This window comes from Momordica charantia (assembly GCF_013281855.1).
Source record: "Momordica charantia cultivar OHB3-1 chromosome 1 unlocalized genomic scaffold, Mcharantia_2.0 BLBB01000001.1, whole genome shotgun sequence".
Taxonomy (NCBI): Eukaryota; Viridiplantae; Streptophyta; class Magnoliopsida; order Cucurbitales; family Cucurbitaceae; genus Momordica; species Momordica charantia.
The window spans coordinates 18980742-19001969 of record NW_028275157.1 but is presented as its reverse complement, the minus strand read 5'-3'; the positions used below and the strand labels follow the sequence as shown (position 1 = coordinate 19001969).

At 32.5% G+C, this 21228-nt stretch overlaps 3 protein-coding genes across 4 annotated transcripts; all 3 read left to right on the top strand.

The window, feature by feature from the left end:
- Positions 1–3974: 3974 nt before the first annotated feature.
- On the top strand, positions 3975–6128 carry LOC111005390 (transcription factor bHLH19). The gene is made up of 5 exons (XM_022276869.2): positions 3975–4105; positions 4247–4340; positions 4437–4961; positions 5173–5547; positions 5631–6128. Exons 2-5 carry the CDS (start codon positions 4305–4307, stop codon positions 5700–5702), a joined length of 1008 nt encoding a protein of 335 aa, XP_022132561.1. The 5' UTR covers positions 3975–4105; positions 4247–4304; the 3' UTR covers positions 5703–6128.
- A 5053-nt stretch (positions 6129–11181) lies between these two features.
- On the top strand, positions 11182–13170 carry LOC111005773 (transcription factor NAI1). The gene is made up of 4 exons (XM_022277401.2): positions 11182–11266; positions 11363–11917; positions 12226–12600; positions 12699–13170. The coding sequence occupies exons 1-4, from the start codon at positions 11228–11230 to the stop codon at positions 12771–12773; spliced, it is 1044 nt and encodes a 347-aa protein (XP_022133093.1). The 5' UTR covers positions 11182–11227; the 3' UTR covers positions 12774–13170.
- Positions 13171–16104: 2934 nt separating this feature from the next.
- On the top strand, positions 16105–19677 carry HKL3 (hexokinase-like 3). Of its 2 annotated transcripts, XM_088117875.1 has the most exons (10): positions 16105–16625; positions 16719–16869; positions 17001–17177; positions 17399–17473; positions 17599–17754; positions 17828–17926; positions 18014–18144; positions 18402–18483; positions 18758–19113; positions 19247–19677. In XM_088117875.1, exons 1-9 carry the CDS (start codon positions 16339–16341, stop codon positions 19085–19087), a joined length of 1488 nt encoding a protein of 495 aa, XP_087974001.1. In that variant the 5' UTR covers positions 16105–16338; the 3' UTR covers positions 19088–19113; positions 19247–19677. The 2 variants fall into 2 exon arrangements, with proteins under 2 accessions (XP_087974001.1, XP_022132457.1); XM_022276765.2 differs by having other exon boundaries at positions 18758–19677.
- Positions 19678–21228: the final 1551 nt, after the last annotated feature.

Genomic DNA, 21228 nt, shown 5'->3' with positions numbered 1-21228 from the left:
AGTAGCAAAGATATGAGACCTTGTGATATATATCATTACTATAAGGTATTGTGTCTGAGTTTTGTGCTGATCACAGTATTGTTCAATCCAAACAACGATCTCTAATTATAGAGATCCACTCACGTAAGCCACATGACATTGATTTTTTAATCATTTAATAATTTATTTTGAAATATCCAACACTCTAACACTAAGATGATAGGTTAACTATGATATATTTATCCATGCACACATCATCCACCAATCAATTAAATGAATAAAATCACATAAAATTTCTATTAAATGATTTAAAAAATAACTATAAATTTTTTAAATGAAACCTTTGAAAATGTAGATATTAAAATATGATAAACATAAAAATCCAAGAAGTAGAATAAAATTTCTACTAAATATAATAATCATTAGTAAAAGTGAATATCGAGGCAAGGAAGGAAATGTCAGTTTTCTATTCCAATTTCATTTCAAACGGAGATTTTCTACCCAATTTGAACTTTGAAGTGGGTCTGGTAGGATCTGCTTTTTGGATAAATCCAAAACAAAATAAAGTTATGGCTCATTTCTCTTGATTTTAGTGTGGATTTTTTATTCCTAATTTTTGGAACCTTCCTCAGCTAAAGGTGTGTGTAATTTTGTATATATCAATCTCAGCGTACTTAAACATCAACAGTCGATGGTAGTTATAAATTCGAATTTTCAGCTCTCCATTTTATCATGCTTATGTTATCTTCCTTTCTTTATTTGAACTAAGAAAATAAATTACGCACTTATCATAATATTGAAGAGATCAGAGACATTAATGAGAAAGACATAAAGAGAGATACACTTATAATTATTTTTAGTATAATAAATATGGGTGCATACGTGAAGATTTAAATCTCCGACACTAAGGGAATGAGTAAATTAAATATCTTTACCATAGATTAATTTTGAGACATATATTAATTTTTGTTATCGATTATTTTTAAAATGAAGAAGGTGAGTTATAAACAATAAGTTGTGTTTTCTTTTAGTATAATACGTGGGAGGTCGAACTCACAAACTCTTAGTTAGAAATATATGTTAATTACCATTGATCTAGACTCGTTTTGGCTACAATAATAAGTTATGTTTGCTCGGCAACAAAATTAAGGTTAATTATAACTTGATGACCTGAATTAATTATTATATTAATTTATCACGGTTTTCATGTGATTGCAATGTTGGAATGCCATGCTAGAAAAAAAAAAACTCAGCATAATCGTCCCCTATTATGCGACTAAAATGAAATATATGTAATTATTAATTGCTATAAATATATATATATATATATATATATATATATAAACTGAGAATATATATGAATTATTGGTTTCGGAGGTCTTTATATATATAAACTGGGAAAAGAAATAATCATTGTCTTATATGTTTATTTTACTTTATTTGATATATATAACACATGAGATCTCAAATAAAATATAATTCCACCCCATTACCATACAACACTTTATTGATTGGAAAAACAACTTCATAAATGGTTGTGCTTTTCATGTTTGTGTTTATTATTATTCAATTCCCATTTTAGCGGCGAAAATTCTGATCTTAAACCGTTAGATTATGTTATCTTACATTCATATTATATAATCCTGCCTACAAAATTGCCCATTTAAATATATCTGGTTCAATTTTAAAAGTCTATAATTGCAATTATTTATAGTTTTTTTTAAAATATAACCTTACAAATAGAGATTTAAATCTTTGACGTATGCATAATTTTATTAATTATTCTTACTAACGAAAATTTAAATCTACGACTCATAAAAGAAGAATATAAATACATGTGCAATGTTCTTTTTTTTTCTTTTTTTCTTTTTCCTTTTTGAGTTCAACAATTGAAATGATAAGAATCGAACCATTAACCTTTAAGATAAAATAGGCATTTTATAAACGAATTGTTAATATATTTACAACTACTTAATTAATTATGTAAAAATATTTGGTCATCATGAAAATGGAATAGAATCTTTTAGAAGAAATATTTAGTTTAATGAGTGGTTGATTTTTCCTTACTAACCATATTATGTGAGGAATTAAGTAATGTATTAATATGTGTGTTGCGTTCAGATTAGAGAGCTCTAGGTGTAGGTGTGGGGTTTTCATTACATGGGGGTGATGCAAGTATGTAACCGACGGTCTAATAACAAGGGAAGTGACCTGTGATTGGCTGATTAAACTTTAGGGTATTGAAAATTGAGGCATTGTTTGACCAAAACATCGTACCCCTTGGTGGTACTGTGTGTCCTAAACAGGTTTTGCCTTGTTCGTTTACTTTTACACCTCGGAGGCTTCGAATCAACACCATGCACCACACCTATTAAACTCGCCCACAATTAATATATATACAAGAGAGTATGTGAGTACATATATTATATACACACACATACATCCTTTTTAAGTACCTATTAGATATATTAATGTCACCCTAAACCTAACAAAATTGGTAGAAACATTACTTATTTATCTCTTTAAACATCGAAAGTATATATATATATATATAACAATTAATTTGTTTTTTAATTCAAGGTAAGTGATTTTGGGAAGATATCAAAGTCTTTGTCTTTGTTTCGTCCTCTAAATCTCATCATTTTTTAATTATGACATATTTACTATTTCGTTGAATTAGAATGTTAACTTCTTTCTTTGGTATGTTTCTCATATGCCTCTTTAATGAAGGGGTTGTTTCTCTTTTTTAAAAAGGAAAAAAAAATATACAAAGTTATTCTTTTTTTTAAGTACAACGGTGAGAATCAAATTCACAACCACTTGGTGATAGAAATAAGCTAACTACCACCAAATTGTGCTGGCTTTGACTATAGGAAAGGATTTTTTCTTCCCAAATGGGGAGGGGAATTGCCACTGAAACCAGGGCTGAGAGACTTTCGCCCTTGGAGGTACCTCATAATCTTGTCTTCAATTTATTGTTTGACTGTAGGTTGTTTAACATAATTAACTAATTAATGAATATAATGACATAGGGAGTTGGAATGCTTTCTACCACAAGTTTGTTAAACTCCAAAAAGAAAGTCCCAGTTTTAGAAAAATTGATTTACTTTTCTAATTAAGTTGTTAATAAAAAACATTAAATATTGTGGATAACTAATTTTTTCGATTGAAAATTGAAAAAAAAAAGATTTTTTTTAAAAATAAAAATATGTTATTTTTTAAATTATTATTTATTTATTAACTTTTATTTATAAATTTTGATCTTCTTTTTTTTTTTGCTACATGATCATGACCTCACTTTTTGTGCTTTTCTAAGGATCAACAAAAAATAGATCGTTAATGTTGACAAAAACATTAATTTCATATTTAGAGTTTGGTATTGCTTTTTTTTTTATACAGGTATTACTTTTTTTTAGTACGTTTAGAGTTTGTATTTCGTATATTAAAAGCTCAGCTTTTCATCCACCCATTTGAGCTGTGGACATGCACATTTTCAAGGATAAATTCACATGGTTTCCTTACATATATATTCTCGCACGTATATATATTTATCAAAATGTTTCTAAAATGTATACAAGATGTGTGTGTACACACCTTATAATTAAAAAAAATACACTTATACTATATTTGAAAAAAAAAATGAAATGTTGTAATAACATTTTAAAAATATATATTAAATACTGAAATTCATCTCAAAATAAATTTATATTTTTTTCATGTTTATATAATTGAAATGTGGCCTAATTTGTGGTAGGAGTGAATTTGTTGGATGAGGTAGAGAAAGGAGAAAACGTGAGAAAATTCATAAATAAAATGACGAATAAGATGAGAAAAGAGACCACATAGAAGTTCAAAGGTGAGGCAAACAGCCGATCCAGGCCTAACAATAATTCAATTAATAATGGAACCCCAACCCAAAGCGGAAGAACGTATTCACACGTGCCAAATCAATTTTTATAATCCAGTTCTACTTCTAATAATACATCAAAATAAAACCGAAAGCGTGTACGGCACCACCTATAAATCTCCCCATTCTAGCTCCTTCACTTCATTCTACTGCGAATTGGTAAAACCAAAATTCAAGCCTTTTTGGATCTCCATCTCCTCTACAAACTTCAAGTTTAAGGTGAGACCATCAAATATTTCAGATTTCCAGCTCTCAAATCTAAGAAAAAAAACAGTTTTTTTTTTTCAGTTCTTTTCTGTTTCCTCTTGTGAAAATTTCAGCTAGTACTGAAAAGTTGGATTTTTTTGGTTTGATTTGCAGCTGATCGTGAGAAATTAAACCACCTTCTGAAGAAAGTTGTAATTTTTTTTGTTCCCTCATGGAAATTTCGTCTGCAAAATGGCTATCTGAAATGGTAAAGCTTTATGTTTATGTTTATGTTTTTGCTTCTGCACAGCTGCTAATAATTACAGATTTTTTTAAGAGAAATCTGTGCTTTTGATTTCATCAGGAGTTGGAATCTGCGTTTATGGACGATTTCCAAATGAACCCTTTTGAGTGCACGCTGGAGGAGCTGAGTTTCCAGACTTTCTCCGACGAGAGCTACACCTCCCACGCAGATCTAGACAACTCCTCCGTCAAAACTCCGCCGGCGAAACAGCCGAAGACCGCCGCCAATAACCGTCAAATTGCTTCCATGGCTGCTTCTTCCTCCTCATCGCATATTATTTCCTTTGGAAATTCCCACTCTGCAAAAGTTAACGACAATGGAGTTAATTACAGCAACGTGAAGCCTAAATTTGAGATGGGGTGCGAAGGAAATATCGATTTGTCGTCGGTGATTGCTCAGGGTGGTTCTAATGAGAATCAAAATTACTGCTCACAAAAATATGGGCAGGGAATCAAGAGGGGTGCTGGGTGTTTGAATCGGAGCCCTTTGGTTGCTCAAGATCATGTCTTGGCTGAGAGAAAGCGTAGAGAAAAGCTCAGCCAGCGATTCGTTGCCCTTTCTGCTCTTATTCCACACCTCAAGAAGGTTACTCATCCATCTTTCTCATTTCTATTCGTTTCTTAGCTTAAGATGATAGGTTACGGTAAAGTTTTCTTCTCACCTGTGAAAGTTGAAAGTAAACCAAGGATCCATAAAGTGACTATCGATATTAATTAGGTAGAAAATGATATTAATTAAAGTAGGTTTAGAAATCCTTCCTAAGTTTCTAACGAATTGAATGACTTTTTGGTAATAGATGGATAAAGCCTCAATTCTTGGGGATGCAATTACATATATCAAGGATCTCCAAGAACGTTTGAGGGTGGCTGACGAACAATTAGCAGCCAAAGCAACTGTGGAATCAGTGGTGTTTGCGAACAGATCATCCGACGATCTTTCAAGTGGTGGCAGCGACGTTTCCTCCGACGAAAACAGCTCCCCGGACCGAGCAATCCCAGACATAGAAGCCAGAGTTTCCGGCAAAGATGTTCTACTGAGGATTCATGGCAAGAGATGCAAAGGGTGTCTTTCAAATATACTAAAAGAGATAGAGAAGCTCAATCTAACGGTTCTCAACAGCAGTGCCTTGCCATTTGGCCATTCTAGGCTTGATATTACTATTATTGCTCAGGTACTTAATTACAATTATAATCTCTCTACCACTTTATTTATAAACTCTTTTTTAATTTGCATTATTATTAATATCTATTGCAGATGGAGGATGATTTCAGTATGACAGTGAAGGAGTTAGTGCAGAAACTAAGACAGGCTTCTCTTGAGTTGTAAAAGTACAAAATTGTCCCAAAAAGTATTCACTTTGTCGTCATAATGGTCTGATTAACTGTTAATTTGCTTCCATTTTCCCCCGCAACATCCTTAATCTGAGAGAAATTTAACAAACGCCTCTGAATCTCCATCAATTCAGCACGAGGGCATTTTTTTCTTCCTTTTGAATCTTTTTTGCGTGGGGCAAATTTTTTGACCACGTTAAGGAAATAAATTGCCCCCATGTGCTGTAAATCAAGCTCAGTTTTTTTTTCCCTCTCCTTTTTAGGGTTAAGCGTTTTTGTAGGAGAATACTTTTGATTCCAGTTTTTTAGGGCTCTTCTCTTTGCAGTCGATCGGATCTAAAATTATTGTAATACTTTGTTTATGCATTAATAAACTTTGTTTCTAAAGGATATTGTTTCAATTAATTATATGGATTTGACAGCTCCAATTGCAACTTAATTAAAACAACTGGGAACAAATCCAGTGGAGTGAGGAAGATGGGGAGACAACCGATGTCCCACTAAGATTACAAGATCTTCGTGTTCTTCATTATTGTCAACGCTGCCATATGTCCATCTATCCAATTTAAATTCCAATTTCGAATGTTTATATTAAAGCAGTTTCAATTATTAATATTGAAATTAGTACTTTATTTTTAAGCATCCAGTTGGTTAATGGTTATCCAAATAATTTTTAGTTTTGACACTATTCCATGATCATTTGGGTCTTTATATTTAATTTCCCAATATAAAAACAAGAATTTGGTAGGAAGTGGTCTAAAGAACAAATCTGCTCTTTCCTTTTTAAGGGAAAGTTTAATGATATAGAATATATATTAATTACATGATGATATATGTTATTCTTTTTTTTTTTTTTGGTCACGTTTGCAAAATGGATTTGATGGTTCATACGAAGGTATGTGGCGCAATTGATGACGATGCTTTAACTTCAATCCAGAAAAAGAACAAGGGAGAAGAAACTAAACTTTCTTAATATGATAATCATAACCATGTGATTAATTATTCATAATATGTTTAATAAATTTGATATTTTTTATCTGATAGAAATTCATCTTTTATTGAAAATAAAAAAAAATCAATAAGAAATACCTTCACCACACAAGTAGGTTCATAAAGTGAAGTATTCAAACTATATATGTATATAAATTTTCAATAAGTTTCCTAAATATTAGTTCACAAATTTTCATTGGGTCAAATATTTGTATCAAATATTCTTAATTAATGGTTGGGTGCACTAGAATGTTTAAAAAATTTTACTGTGATACGTAGTTTGTTGTTTGATGATACGTAGTTTGTTGTTTGACCTATATCTTATTTAGCTCAAATGGCATTATTTGATAACGATTTTACGTTTTGTTTTAGAAATTATTTTTTTATATATGGGCAAATTCACTTAAAATTCTCGAACTGTAATTTTTTTAACACGGTTTCATGTTAATTAAAAATATCTAAAAATAAAAGAATTGAGACGGAACGACATCTTTAATATAATCAAATCTATTAGATAGAGCCAAAAGGAAAATATATAGATAGAATTTAGACATTGGATAATATGATGTGACAATTCTGTGTCTTTTAGTTTTAGCAAAAACCAAATTATATTAAAGTCCTGTTGTGTCAGTGTGTTTCGGGCCTTTTTAAGCATGTGGTGGGTCATCCAATCCAAGAGAAGCCATTGTTTCAATTAACTAGATGTGTTGGTTAAGTACTGTTTCAGAACTAATTAACCAAAGTTTAAACATAGCCAACTAGAGTTAACTATACATCATATTAGATTAAAGAAAAAAGAATTCAAAATTTTCATGTGATTTTGCATCATTGGGCTCATAAAATAGACAAGGAAACAGAAGAATTAACACACATGGGGTTATGGTACATAAAGTCATAATCATAACCTATAATAATTAAATGGGGTGGTGTGTCATATATTTGTTTATTGGTTATGGTTTCCTTCTGCCAAAAAATTCCAAATCCTTTCTGTCAAAAAAAAAAAAAAATGGAAATCGTATGTACATGTGGCAGCTTTAGATTTAATATTCAATTCTACGAATCTGAAGTATCAAAATCGATATCACTTACTCTCCAAGCTTCCATTAAGCATTAATTGATTTCCATCTACAATATAGGGATATGGTTTGATGCATATGCTTCCTTGGGTTTTTTTTTTTAATTATTAAATGATATTTCCAACTCATTTCTCGAGATCGATGACCAAGATTTTATTCAATCATCGAATTTAATGTTGAATAAATGTGAATTGATCATCATAATTCAATCAGAATTCACTAATAATTATATACATCATTCTAATTTTCACATCTCCATAATAATGATAAAGATAATAAAATAAAATCTTTTATCTTATTTATTTTTCATCTCTAGGCATGAGGAAAAATTGTATTCTTTTCCATTGGAAAAAAATTGTATTCTTTTGGATCTCCGTTACGTTGTAGAAAGTTACAATTTTTCTGAGATATTTGTCTTTGAGCAAGATTTGATATATTTCTTTGAAATGTGGATTGAATTCTAAAACATAAACTCCTTTGAAAATATATATATCTGAATCATAAACATTATTTAATTTTCCTTTTCAATTTATTTTTAATTTTTAAAAAAGTAATAAAATAAATAAGTATAAACTATCATTATTAAATTGTTAGGAGTATTGTTTAAAAATTTTAAATTATATAAAGTACGACTAGGTCAAAAATAGTTCTCAGCTATTTAATGTAAAAGATTTACCAATATTATACAAAATCATAATTTTTTTTAATTTTAAAGAATATATAACAAATGATAAAATCCAAAGATCTCCTAATTTAATTGTTAAAATTCCATTTTATATTGTATTATTGTCGTCTCAACTTCATATAAAAATGATTTTGAATATATATTATCCTTATCCGTGCATGGGTCCACTACTGGCAATAAACCCCATCAGATAGATGATCAAACTCCTATATTGAACGATAAATGATTAAACCCCCATTAAAAAAAATTAATATTTTTGTCATATTATAATAATACTTTGCATTCTGTGAGAGTACACAAAAAATATTAAAATATTTACTAAAAAATTATTTATTTTATCCTTTTTCAACTTTTTACATGTAAAAGAAAATGACACTAATACAATACTAATAAATCGATAACCGTACCTGTCACATAATTAGATTTTTCTAATATTTCTAATATGACAAGTACATATCAGACGTTTATCAAAATTATTATTATTATTATTATTTTTGGAGTTATATGTTTATCAAATCCTATGTGTAATTATTCTTATACTTTATCCAGATTATTATATTTTTATTTATCAATATAATAAATCAAACATAAATATTAAGACAAGTTGTTAAGATTTTAACTAGTTAAGTTATACATCAATTCTAGCCTACTATGAGAATAAGATATTTATAATCACCGATTTGATGTCTCCTTGCAAATTTATATGGTTTCCCTTACAACTTTTTGGTAATTATTTTTTAAAATAAGATTTGGTTGTTCTAAACTTTTATTTTTTGTATTTTTTATATTTAGTAACATTTTAGGATACGGTAGCTAAGGATCGGAAGATACTAATTAAAGTTGTGTGAATTATCCTAATTAGACTAACCAGGTGTGTAATGTTTACAAATAATTTATGGAAAAAGAATTTTACCCTCCACAACAAATGCAAATGGAGTTTTATTTTTGACAGGAGACTTTTATTATATCAATATGCAGGCTTTCACTCTTAATAATAAAATGGGATTTGTCTCATTACAAAACAAGAATAAAATCTTTAGTTTAATTGGTTTCATTAGTCTTGAATTATTATATTTAGTTCTTTCTTAAAGTTGAAATTGATATCAACAATATGATAATGTAATTAATTAGGATGAAATGAGGTGGGCAGGCGCTTACGTGGGATGCTGTGATTGGTGAGTCACGTGGGGACCATCCTCGTATTTGCCAGTCCCTAATCCTATAGGACAATGCCCTAACGGCTAACGCTGACGGGTTCCGACCCTCCGAGTTAAGGACTCTGCAGCGCCTTCGTGTCTGGTTCCTCAATTTCCACGTGCCTAAACTCCCACTAATTTAATGGGAGGTTGCCTCCATGTATGAAATAAAGTAAGCTTAGGTGGAAGTTTCTTATTGTTTCAATTAATCTAATGTTCATACTGGTATTAAATATATTCTATAATCTGAATTTTAATCTTGTTCTGTTATAGGTTTTTCTTTTTCCTTCTAATTTTCCATTTATAGCTTTTTAGCTTTGCAGTTAAAAAAAAAACAAATCTATTTATTAAGTTAATCTTTAATTAAGTATTTAATAAAAAATTGTATTCATTTACTTACTCAAAACCTTCCCAATAAAGATAATTTATAACTTTAAACATATATTGTATATGTTGATGTAGGATTTTGAAGGATGCCAACAAATCGGCCTCTTATTCGAGGCAGACGTCTAATCAATCGAGTTGATGACCTACAAATAGAACTTTGTACAAGTATGGTGTTCGCTGCCACATAGACTCGGAAGCTTAAATAGCACTTAGTCCAAACTAGTGTCAATCTGAACTTAGTAAATATTGTGTAAAAATTACTTATCTTTGTGAGTGATGTACCTCTTACATTTTATAGGAGAGGTTTGGAAAATGTTGTCTTGTGATTCCAGTGCTCTCAGTACTCTATTATTTAGAGGATTCAATGTTAGTGGCATCCATGTTTTCAGATCGGCGCCGATGTGGACTTTTCTTAGGTCAATTAGAGGTGATTTTGTCTAGTGCATCTCATCTTCGATCTGTTTGAATTGAGACCTGAACACATGTTTTCTAGTGAGAGGGTCACCTGACATGTCATGCTTTTAAATAATTTCTAACAAATTATTGCAAAAATAAAACAAACTTTTATGCAAAGTTGGGAACTAAATCAAAATATTTAAAAGGTAAAACAGAATAAACATGATTTTAATCCAGGGTTTTAAACCAATGTGATTTTAATCCTTTAATTTTTTAGCTCCTAATTCTGAAAAGAGATATCTGAAATTGAAGAGGGTATTATAGTAAATAAAAATATATTTCCTTCCACGAAATGAACAAAATTTCTCAAAGTACACTCACATTCACACCCCACACGAAAAATGTGGGGTGTAGTAAGAAGGTTGGTGGGTGAATTATGTTGACGATCGAGTCTACCTCATCAGATTTAATTTGTGGCAGTTACTCAAAATTGAAATAAAATAAATCCGACGGTTTGCAAACAAGGACCCGAGGTTTTACAAAATTGCACAATTATGAATAAAGTAACATTTGTTAAAGAAAGAGCCGAAACGTGACGGAATTCACAGATCCATTGACCAAAATTCGAACCCGAAAGTTGACTCTACCACTCTTTTCACACGTGCGACATTCACAAAAACCGTGTTCTTTAGCCCTATAAATCTTCCAACTTTTGGCTCTTTCTCACAATCAACAATATTCCAATTCATCCTTTTTTTTGCTTTATAATCTAATTCAGTTCAGTGCTGTGATGGAGTCGATCTCATCAGCGAGATGGATATCTGAATGGGTAATTACCAAATTTACTCATAAATAAAAATGTTACATTTAACATTTTATTTAATTCACTCAACTTTTCTTCTAATGGGGGTTTTTGATTTTTTAGGAAATGGAGGAGACTGCCTTCATCGATGAAATTCAGATAGACCCTTTTGAATTTTCGTTCGATGAGTTCAAATTTGAGCAGAGTGACGGGGCGGGGACGGTGACGGCGACGGCGGCTGAGATTTATGATTATGGACCGTCGGCGGTGGTGGAGGAGAGGCCGGCAAAGCAGTTGAAGGTGGCCGCCGCCGACGGCGCCCATTGCCAAATATTTGCTCCAACTCCAAAGGCTGATTCGTCATCCTCCTCCTCCCATATAATTTGCTTCCAAAGTTCGAATTCCAAATCTAGCACTGTCGTCGAACCCAAGCTCGAGATGGACTTTGAATCCGACAGAAATTTAAATTTTTCGTCGCTGATTTCAGAGAGTAGTTGGAAAGAGAATAATCGGTACTGTTGGAGCAGAAATGGGCAGGGAACCAAAAGGGCTGCTTCTGGTTCTATGAATAGAAATCCTTTACATGCTCGAGAACATGTCATAGCTGAGAGAAAGCGCAGAGAGAAGCTCAGCCAAAGATTCATTGCTCTTTCAGCTCTCATCCCTGGCCTCAACAAGGTATATTTCTTAATCATCATTAAATCGGATACCATTTTAAATTTGATCAATCAAATAACAATGAACTCAAAAAATTTAATTCATTTATAAATATATAACAATAGTAATATTAATTCATCAACAAATACACAATTTTTATAGTCGAACAGTTAGTTAAGGCCAGGTGTCTTATTCGTAGGAGGTTAAATTCCATATTCATGTTTGTGGTGCCGAGAAGAAAAAAAAAAGACAACATTTTTATATGGTAAAACTTTGTTTCTATTGGTGGTTCTAAATTTGGATGTTTTTTTTTTTTTTTTGGGTGACAGATAGACAAAGCTTCTATCCTGGGCGGAGCAGTGAGATATGTGAAAGAGCTTCAAGAGCGGCTGAAGGAGGCGGAGGAACGAGCATCCAAAATATCGGAGGAAGCTGCCACGGTGTACGTGAAGAGATCCAGCCTGTCATGTTCCGACGATGACGTGTCATCGTCGGAGGAGAACACAGATTCCAGCGGAGGGCCAGTTCCGGAGATAGAAGCGAGGGTCTCAAACAAGGATGTTCTCTTAAGAATCCACACCCATAAACGCAAAGGTTGTCTCTCGTATTTGCACAACAAAATAGAGAACCTTAATTTGACAATCCTCAACAGTACTGCCTTGCCTTTTGCCCATTCTCAGCTCCATATAACCATTGTCGCTCAGGTAATTTAATTTATTAACACTTTTTTATTCCATTTCAGACCATTTTTTGATTTTCTTCGGCTTTTTAATTTTATTTATTGTTGAATTTTAATGCGCAGATGGATATTGGATTTTGCATGTCAATGGAGGATGTTGTGAAGAATCTAAGACAGGCTCTGCTGGAATTCATCTAATTACATCGCAAAATTAGGCAATAATCCTTTGTTTTTGTTTTTGTTTAAGATTGAGATTTGAATTTTTCTTTCCTTTTTCTTCCCCTTTTTGCCCTTTTTTTCTCGGGCCTGTAATTAATTAATTACCACCCATTTCAGAGGGGTAACATTTTTTTTAGAGGTTTTTCACTTTTATGTGTCACCTCTTTCTTCTAGATCCCTTTTTTCCCTCTGCCAAAAATGGGGTTCCTTTGTTTCTGTAATTGCAGGCGGTTTCTCTCTTGCTAGGGTTTAGGTTTGGTTTTTGGAGGGCCATTTGTGTCTCTGTAATGTCGGATTTTAAAGATGTAATGTTTTTTTCTCCTTTTAAGGAATATTTTATTTTATACTTCTAAAATAAATAATATCTGTATGGTTTTGTTTTATATGGGATGTGACATCTAATTATTTACTAATTAATAATTTAACAAGTCAAGTCATATTTCAGCATTATTGAAGAAACAAAGAGTATGGGCGTGTGTGTGTTCATATGAATGGGAACGTATTCTTGCCGAAATGAATGTTGCAGTTGGAAAACGTATGTATTTATATAAGGAGAAAATTAAATAGGTTGTTGAGCATCACAATATATTATTGAAACAATTAAATTTGTCGTATTTGATTTAATTACTTTTTCTAGAAAAATAAAGTTCAATTCAATTCAATTAGTTTAATTTTTTGAGATGTCCAAAAGTATTTACTCTATGTTTCTATATTTTAGTTCAACACAGAGAAGTTTAGATTAACTTTTTGTTTAAATTTATAGTATTTACCCATAGCGGGAATTGTTATACCAATGGACTAAATGAAACTTTCAGAAATATATATATGATCAATTTTTTTCCTTTTTTTTTTATCATTACAATATTGTAATAATGTGAGCGGAAATTTGAAATCTACAATGACATTAAGAAGGTACCGTTGAAATAATTTAATCTTAAAATTGGAGAATTATATTATAAAATATGATTATATTATTGATAAGCAAGAATTTAAGACAGCCATTGGCCCACCAAAGATTATGTGATCCTCGTGATATTCTGAGGCCAGGATTATGTGATCTTAAACAGTATGGCCACACCATGCTGGCTTAGAAATTGATCAACTACTTTCTACACATTTTTATATACCCATTTGTCTCCTAGCTATAGGTTACATGATCTATCTCAAGTTTAAGTGTATGTGTTTATATATATCTATATAAATATAAATAGGTATTTAAATAAGTTAATATTAAAAATAAATATAAATAAAAAAAATTGAATATTTTATGTTTAATTCTAATTTTACTCCAGAAAAGACAAATTGATTTGGTGATATCTTAAATGAATCATAACAAAGAAATATTTCATGATACAAATTCCATGTATGGATAAACACATTTCTTTTCTACAATATAATTAATTTGTACAAGCTTTGAACAAAGAAGGAAACTAGGTATAGCTGCCTAAAATTCTATATGAAAAATTGAAAAATAAGTCAATATTTTTAGATGTGTTCTAAAAGACCATATAATATACTTTTGGGAAATTGGGGTGGACAGCATTTCTTTTACAATTTTCAAATACAGTAAAAATTTTCACTTATATCAGTAGTATATCAGATACTCATATCAATAGTATATCATTAATACATTAGATATATATCACATACATATATCAGTAGTCATATATATTATAAATATATTATATATGTATATCATTTGAGAAAGTTGTCATTTTAAAATTAGACCTCCATTCTTTTTAAGTGCTATATTTGAAAAAACTAAATATAGTTGCTATTTTGCTAATTTTATTAAATGTTTTTGTCATATCTGTCACTGTCCCTATATTTTTTTTTATAAATCTATATAAAAATACGACAATTTAAAAGAAAGATAATTTTTTCACCACTGATCATTTGTTATTTTTATTTCAAACTAAACTCTTTTTATTTAATAATATCTTTTCAAAGTTGGAATATTAAAAAATTTTGAATAGATGAACTGTTGAAGATAGAAAGAAATAATTTATAATTGCATGTGAACCCCAAAAGCAAAAATAATCATAATAATAATAAATAAGAACATATTATTGAAATGTTAGAAATAGAAACAAAAAACCATTATGATAGGATAAGAAATTGCCCAAGTAAAAGAGGATGTTTTGTCATATATATTCTCATTCAGCGATCATTGAAATGTCTAGTCTTTCTTTTTCTTTTTTAAAATTTGCCAAAAGGAAAAAGGAAAAATGAGAGATGTAGAATATAAAGACTTAAAAGAGTCCATTATTGATTGAAACCTCAACCTTTCACATTAATTTTGATTTAGAATTTGACCATTTTTTGGTGGGTGGGTGAATGGTGATCCCATTTTATTGGAGCGAGACTAGTACTCTATGGTGACTAAAAATTGCCCAAACTTTTCACATCATTATAGGAAAAAAATCTCTGGTTTTTAATTATAAAAAATACAATGATAAAAAATCAAAACCGAATTAACAATTTATCGAATTAACCATTTACACTAGTACGTGTTTATAGACATTTTCGAAACATTTTCTTTAGACTATTCTTAGATTTAAATTTTTACCAACTAGTTCCATTTTGGACACACGACGATTAAAGAACGAAATTTGTTATTAAATCAGGGTTGTTTATTGTAGCTCAGCAGAAATGAAGCAAAAGTTGATTTTTGGGAGCTGAAGTTTGAAAAGTGAGAGAGCTTATATGTGAGTATATGCAAAAATAAATTACCTACAAATTTTTGTGCAAACTTTGAAATTGGGTCCAACTTTTTTTTTTTTTCCTTTTATTTTGGGTCCAAAAATAAGTATTTCAGATGCTTTAAAACATAAAACAACTCTTTTCCCAAAAAATCAATAGAAGCAAGTAGGTCTAAGGATCCCTCAAACTTTGAAACTGTTATTAGTGTTAGTTTTTAATAAAATATTTTGTCTCTGTTAATTACTATGTATATGTATAATTGTATATTGAAGGCCGACGAATTGGAATTGCACTGGCGTTGGGCTTGAGAATTACGAGTTGGCCCAACAAAATCTTATTGGGCCTCTGTGAGGTGGAAGTAGGAAATCTCCCTTGAAATGACAAGAAAAACTTTTCTTTTCTCCATTTTAACTTGTACTCCCCATCCTAAATTCAATTATCTCCCATCTCTGATCTTTTTACCATCGTCATAAATATTTTTCTTAACTTTGTTTTACTCATCATTAATAAAAAAAATAGTAATAAATTAATTTATAAAATTGATACTGTGAAAATCAGAAATTATATAATGTTAAAAAGAAAAGAAAATTTCCAATTTAGGCGCGCGACGTGTCCGAATCGGTAGTGTAGTGTAGAGCTTGGCCAGAGGAAGCACCCGACGGCGTAGCGATCGGCCGTTGCCGTCCATAATTCGCGTTCAGTGTTCAACAATAACGGATTTCTGTTATTTCTTGATCCATGGCGATGGGAGAGATAATGAACACAACTAACCGCCGGACCAAAATGAACTCCCTAATTTTATATCCCCTCCGAAGGAATCAGGGTTCGAGAAACACCAGCCATGACCATGCGGAAGGAGGTTGTAGTGGCGGCGTTGGCCACAACGGCCACTCTGGTAGTGGCGGCCGCCGCGCTCAGGAAGTGGAAGCGGAGAAAAGAATGGCAGTTGAAGCAAGCGCACCGCATTCTGCGCAAATTCGCCAGGGACTGCCCGACCCCAGTCCCGAAGCTGTGGCAGATCGCCGACGATTTGGAATCCGATATGCGAGCTTCGCTTAAATCTAATGTAGCCAATGGCAATGGCACTCTCAAAATGCTCGTCTCCTACGCCGGCGCTTTCCCCAATGGGTACTGTTTTGTTTGCTGCCATTGTCTTTTCGAGATGCATTGTGATAGGTAGTGCTAATGACTTTCGTTTTAATGTTTTAATTTGCGTGGCAGCGATGAGGAAGGTTTCTATTATGGGGTAAACTTGCGGGGAACTAATTTCTTGATTTTGTGCGCTCGGCTTGGTGGAAAGAACGCGCCAATCTCTGATATTCACCGGGAGGAGATTTCAATCCCTTCCAATGTGATGAATGGTAATTCTGAGGTTCGTTTTCCTATTTCAGCTTTTGGTACTGAATCGTGATTTAATTGCACCCCACCTCAGGAATTAGAATTTGAGAACTCCCTTTTATCCAAATTCGCCGCAAGGTTTTATCTGAATTTTTTGGGGAACAGGATTTGTTCGACTTCATTGCTGGGGAGGTTGCAAAATTCGTTTCAGCACATCCAGAGAATGGAGATGTACCGGTGAAGAGGAAGGAGCTGGGTTTTACATTATCATATCCAGTGGACGATGCAGCGGCCTCATTGGGAAATGTAATCAAATGGAATAGTTTCTCTGCTGATGACACAGTTAAGTATAATCATTCCCATCTCTCTGGAATCTCTCGCGTATATAGATTACGGGCCATACTTAATTATTTTTATGGGACAACAATAGTTTATGATGATCATTCAGATTGAGGTTATTGCTATGCGCACATTTTAAATCTTACTGTTAATCTATGGATGGAATGTGATGAATGAAGATCTCCCTACTTGGCTGAAACCTTATAATATAGTGGTGAACTCAGGTTGGAATGAACATGGTGAAAAACATCAATAAGGCTTTGGATAAACATGGTGTGAACCTACGTGTCTTTGCAATGGTATGCAGCTTCTTTATGCAGTCCATTTTTGGATTTTAAATGTTCTTGTTAGCTGGAACGGAAATGCTGCATATATTAAGCAAAAGTTCCATTTAAAAAAACTAGTTACGATATTTCCCGAGCAGGTGGATGACACCGTTGGGAATTTAGCTGGAGGTAGATACTACTGCAGAGACAGTGTGGCTGCTATAACCTTAGGCATGGGCACGAATGCTGCTTATATAGAATCTGCAAAAGAACTTGCTCATATAAGTGGATCATCACCAAAGTCAAGTGAGATGGTTAGTTAGATTAGTCGATAATTAATTGGTTTTGCAACTTGAAGATCAGTCTAATTATGTTCTTATATCGCAGGGAATCAGCATGGAGTGGGGAAACTTCTGTTCATCGCACCTTCCAATAACTGAGTTTGATTCTTGTCTGGATTCTGAAAGTCTGAAGCCTGGTACTCGGGTATGGCAGATTGTTGATTGAAATAACAACTTTTAGTTGTGGTTAAAGTCATTGTAGATTGGCTAACAAATCTTCGCTTTATCTCAGGTATTCCAAAAGTTGATATCAGGAACCTATTTGGGAGAGATTGTGAGAAGAGTCCTGGTAAAAATAGCACAAGAAACAGCACTATTTGGGGATTCCGTTCCTCCGAAACTTATGACTCCTTATCTATTAAGGTATTGACATATCTTTCTGTAAAATTGCAATTCAACAGTTATATAATAGCTAAAGTCATTGTTTAGAAAACAATGCAAAAGAGGGATAACTGAGGATCTCTCTGTCCTAAAACTGAATTCAGCTAGCTATATCGGTGTGATTACACTGGACCAAATTTTGTTTACTATATTTTTGTGATTGCATCTTAAGAGGAGAAAATACCAAATCGTGGTTGTGGCAACCATTGACAATGTGTCTTATATTGATTTTGTTATAGGTCACCTGATATGGCTGCAATGCATCAGGATACATCAGAAGATCGAGAACTAGTCAACGAAAAGCTGAAAGAAATTTTTGGGGTGAGGATAATTTAAGCATTGAACAATGAACAACTTTTTCCCTCCCACATGGATCAGATCACTAACTCCTTTTAGACCCTTAGTTTCACTTGGTCGGGACAGAACTTAAGAAACTCCGTCACCCCATCAGCATACAATCGGGCTGATGTGGTCTTTTCCCTTTCAGATTTATATCCAATAAGTCCTACTACAAGCCAAATTAATGTCTACTTGATATCAAAGCATGCATTAACTTGTCTTGCTCACTGGTTTATGTATTTTCTGTCAATGCAAGATTACTAATTCTACTCCAATGGCAAGAGAAATTGTTGCTGAGGTGTGCGACATCGTCTCAGAACGTGCAGCCCGTCTGGCAGGAGCCGGCATTGTGGGGATCATAAAGAAACTGGGTAGAATTGAAAACAAGAGAAACATAGTAACAGTGGAAGGAGGGCTTTATGAGCACTACAGAGTATTTAGAAACTATCTGAATAGTAGCATATGGGAAATGCTGGGCAATGAACTCTCAGACAACGTGATAGTGGAGCATTCTCATGGTGGGTCTGGCGCTGGAGCTGTGTTTCTTGCTTCATCCCAGAAAGAAAACCCGGATTCCTATTCCTAATCTTCGAACATTTCAACATTTCACTTGTAAGCATATATATATATATAGAATTTAGTTAACTCAAGGGGAGCAGTTCAATATTTACCATTAGAGTTCCCTCTTTTCTAGTATAGAATATGCATCCTAAACAATCTGGAATGTGTGTGTGTCTGAATTGAGGAGGCGGGCCAGGAAATTTAAGGGTGGTGGTCCAAGGAAGCAGACAAAGTGATAAGGGGGAAGTTGAAAGACATGGGTATGCGAGGACATAAAAAGCAATGTGCAATGTGCAATGTGCAATGTGCAGGCAGAGGGCGATGCACATGGTGAAGGTGAAGGCGAAGGACAGGGCCAGGGGTAAATCTAATAGCTTAAACTTGGAGAAACGGATTTCAAGTGTCGTTTACCTGAAAGCAAAAGCAAAATTTTGAGTTTTGTTTTGTTGTGTGAGAAATGAGAAGGTGAATTCAGAGGGCAGGCCACAGAGAGAGAGTGAGAGTGAAAGGGAGGGGACAAAATGTACACAGCCCAAGACATAAAGAATAGCAAACTGAGATAACGTGTTTTGTGGTGTGAAATTATAATGCGAGAAGAGCTTTGGATTATGGGTTTTTTTTGTTTTGCTTTCTTCTCATGCAATTCAAAAGGGAGGAGGGGGTATTGGGATTTTGATTTTGATTTTGATTTGTGAAATTGAATATTGAAGATCTCTATCTGTACCCCATCTCTCCTCACTCCTGTGTTTGTTTGTTTTATTAAATATTATATTCCCTCCTCCTTCAACTGAGTTGAACTCGGAACGGAACGGCTTAACGACCCGGAATTCGGAATCTGCACCTAACCCTCATAAATTTGGTCAAACATCCCATCTCCATCCATCCTCCACATTTCTATTTTAGTTCTCATCATACATCTTAAGTTAATATAAATTCGAGCTTAGGATGCCAAAATCAAGTAATTAATTTACTAATATCGATTTCTACTCTTGATTTATTTTAATACAAAAATAAAATATGCCAATGTCAAAGCAGTAATTTATTTTAAAATTTCATGAAATCTCATCCTACTAGTTTTAAAAAAATTACGAAAAATTAGGATTTGAGGTTCCAACGGCACATGACCGTCTTGTAAAGTGATTCTCATCGAAGAGTGTGTGGAATCTTTCGCAAGCTTTCGAATGTAGTCCATGAAATGAGTTCTTCTATATCATTCTTGTAAGATAAAGTGAACCGTTGTACAAGTATGGAGGGATATATAAGAAACTTTTTTTTTTTTTTGTGTTATAATTTTTTTTTATATTAAAGGGTTGGGACAAAGCATCTAGACTTAAATAAGAGGTGACAAAGTAATCTTACTACCACGATCAATTGAAGTTCAACTCGATCCATTTGAAATTTGCCATCTTTGTAATAACTTAAAATCCTAAATAATTAAAAAAACATCCTATTGAAAAAGAGATAAAGAAAAACGAATGTCATTGAATGAAAATTTAATATGGGGTGTGGAAATTACGGTTAAGGACGTGGAATCCGAATGACCTTTTTGTTACGGTAGGAAATGAAGGTGTCTGTAAACCCAACATTAGAGGGAATTCATATATTGAATGATGTCGGATTCTCAATTCCCATAGATCTCCATCAATCATCATTTTACATTTTTCTTCCCCCTCCCCAAAAAATAATAATAACAATAATAAATAACCTTCACCGATTTCTTTTATCCGACGGGGATCGAACTCACAATCTCTTAATTGAAGAGATATGTCAATTACGTACGGCTGAACTATGCTCACCTTGATAAAATAACTTTCGTCCATTATAGTAACTGTTACTTATTCCTTTATTAATATTCGGAATTTAATTCCTATTCCAATAAGTATAAACTAAATCAAATTTCAAAGATGACATGCCTTATACCTTACACATCAACAAGAGAGTTTTGGTTGTTAAATCTGTTTTCTTTGAGTCTTATTTATCTCAAACTCTCCTTCTATCAAAATTCTATTTTTATCATAATTCTCCTACAAACTCAACAATATTCAAAACACCTCCCTCTACGAATAAGAATCTTAGAGAAACAAAATTATTCATGATATACATATAACGAAATTCTACTAATTAAACTCTAGAAATGCGATTAAAAAAAAGAAGATGGAAGATTGA

Excerpts from the sequence above, each read along its gene's own strand:
- LOC111005390 (XM_022276869.2), top strand. The coding sequence starts at position 4,305 with ATGGAAATTTCGTCTGCAAAATGGCTATCTGAAATG. Across the intron at positions 4,341-4,436 it reads CAAAATGGCTATCTGAAATG|GAGTTGGAATCTGCGTTTAT; the intron begins GTAAAGCTTTAT and ends TGATTTCATCAG. Across the intron at positions 5,548-5,630 it reads ATATTACTATTATTGCTCAG|ATGGAGGATGATTTCAGTAT; the intron begins GTACTTAATTAC and ends TATCTATTGCAG.
- LOC111005773 (XM_022277401.2), top strand. The coding sequence starts at position 11,228 with ATGGAGTCGATCTCATCAGCGAGATGGATATCTGAATGG. Across the intron at positions 11,267-11,362 it reads CGAGATGGATATCTGAATGG|GAAATGGAGGAGACTGCCTT; the intron begins GTAATTACCAAA and ends TTGATTTTTTAG. Across the intron at positions 12,601-12,698 it reads ATATAACCATTGTCGCTCAG|ATGGATATTGGATTTTGCAT; the intron begins GTAATTTAATTT and ends TTTAATGCGCAG.
- HKL3 (XM_088117875.1), top strand. The coding sequence starts at position 16,339 with ATGACCATGCGGAAGGAGGTTGTAGTGGCGGCGTTGGCCACAACGGCC. Across the intron at positions 16,870-17,000 it reads TGATGAATGGTAATTCTGAG|GATTTGTTCGACTTCATTGC; the intron begins GTTCGTTTTCCT and ends TTTGGGGAACAG. Across the intron at positions 17,178-17,398 it reads GTTTCTCTGCTGATGACACA|GTTGGAATGAACATGGTGAA; the intron begins GTTAAGTATAAT and ends TGGTGAACTCAG.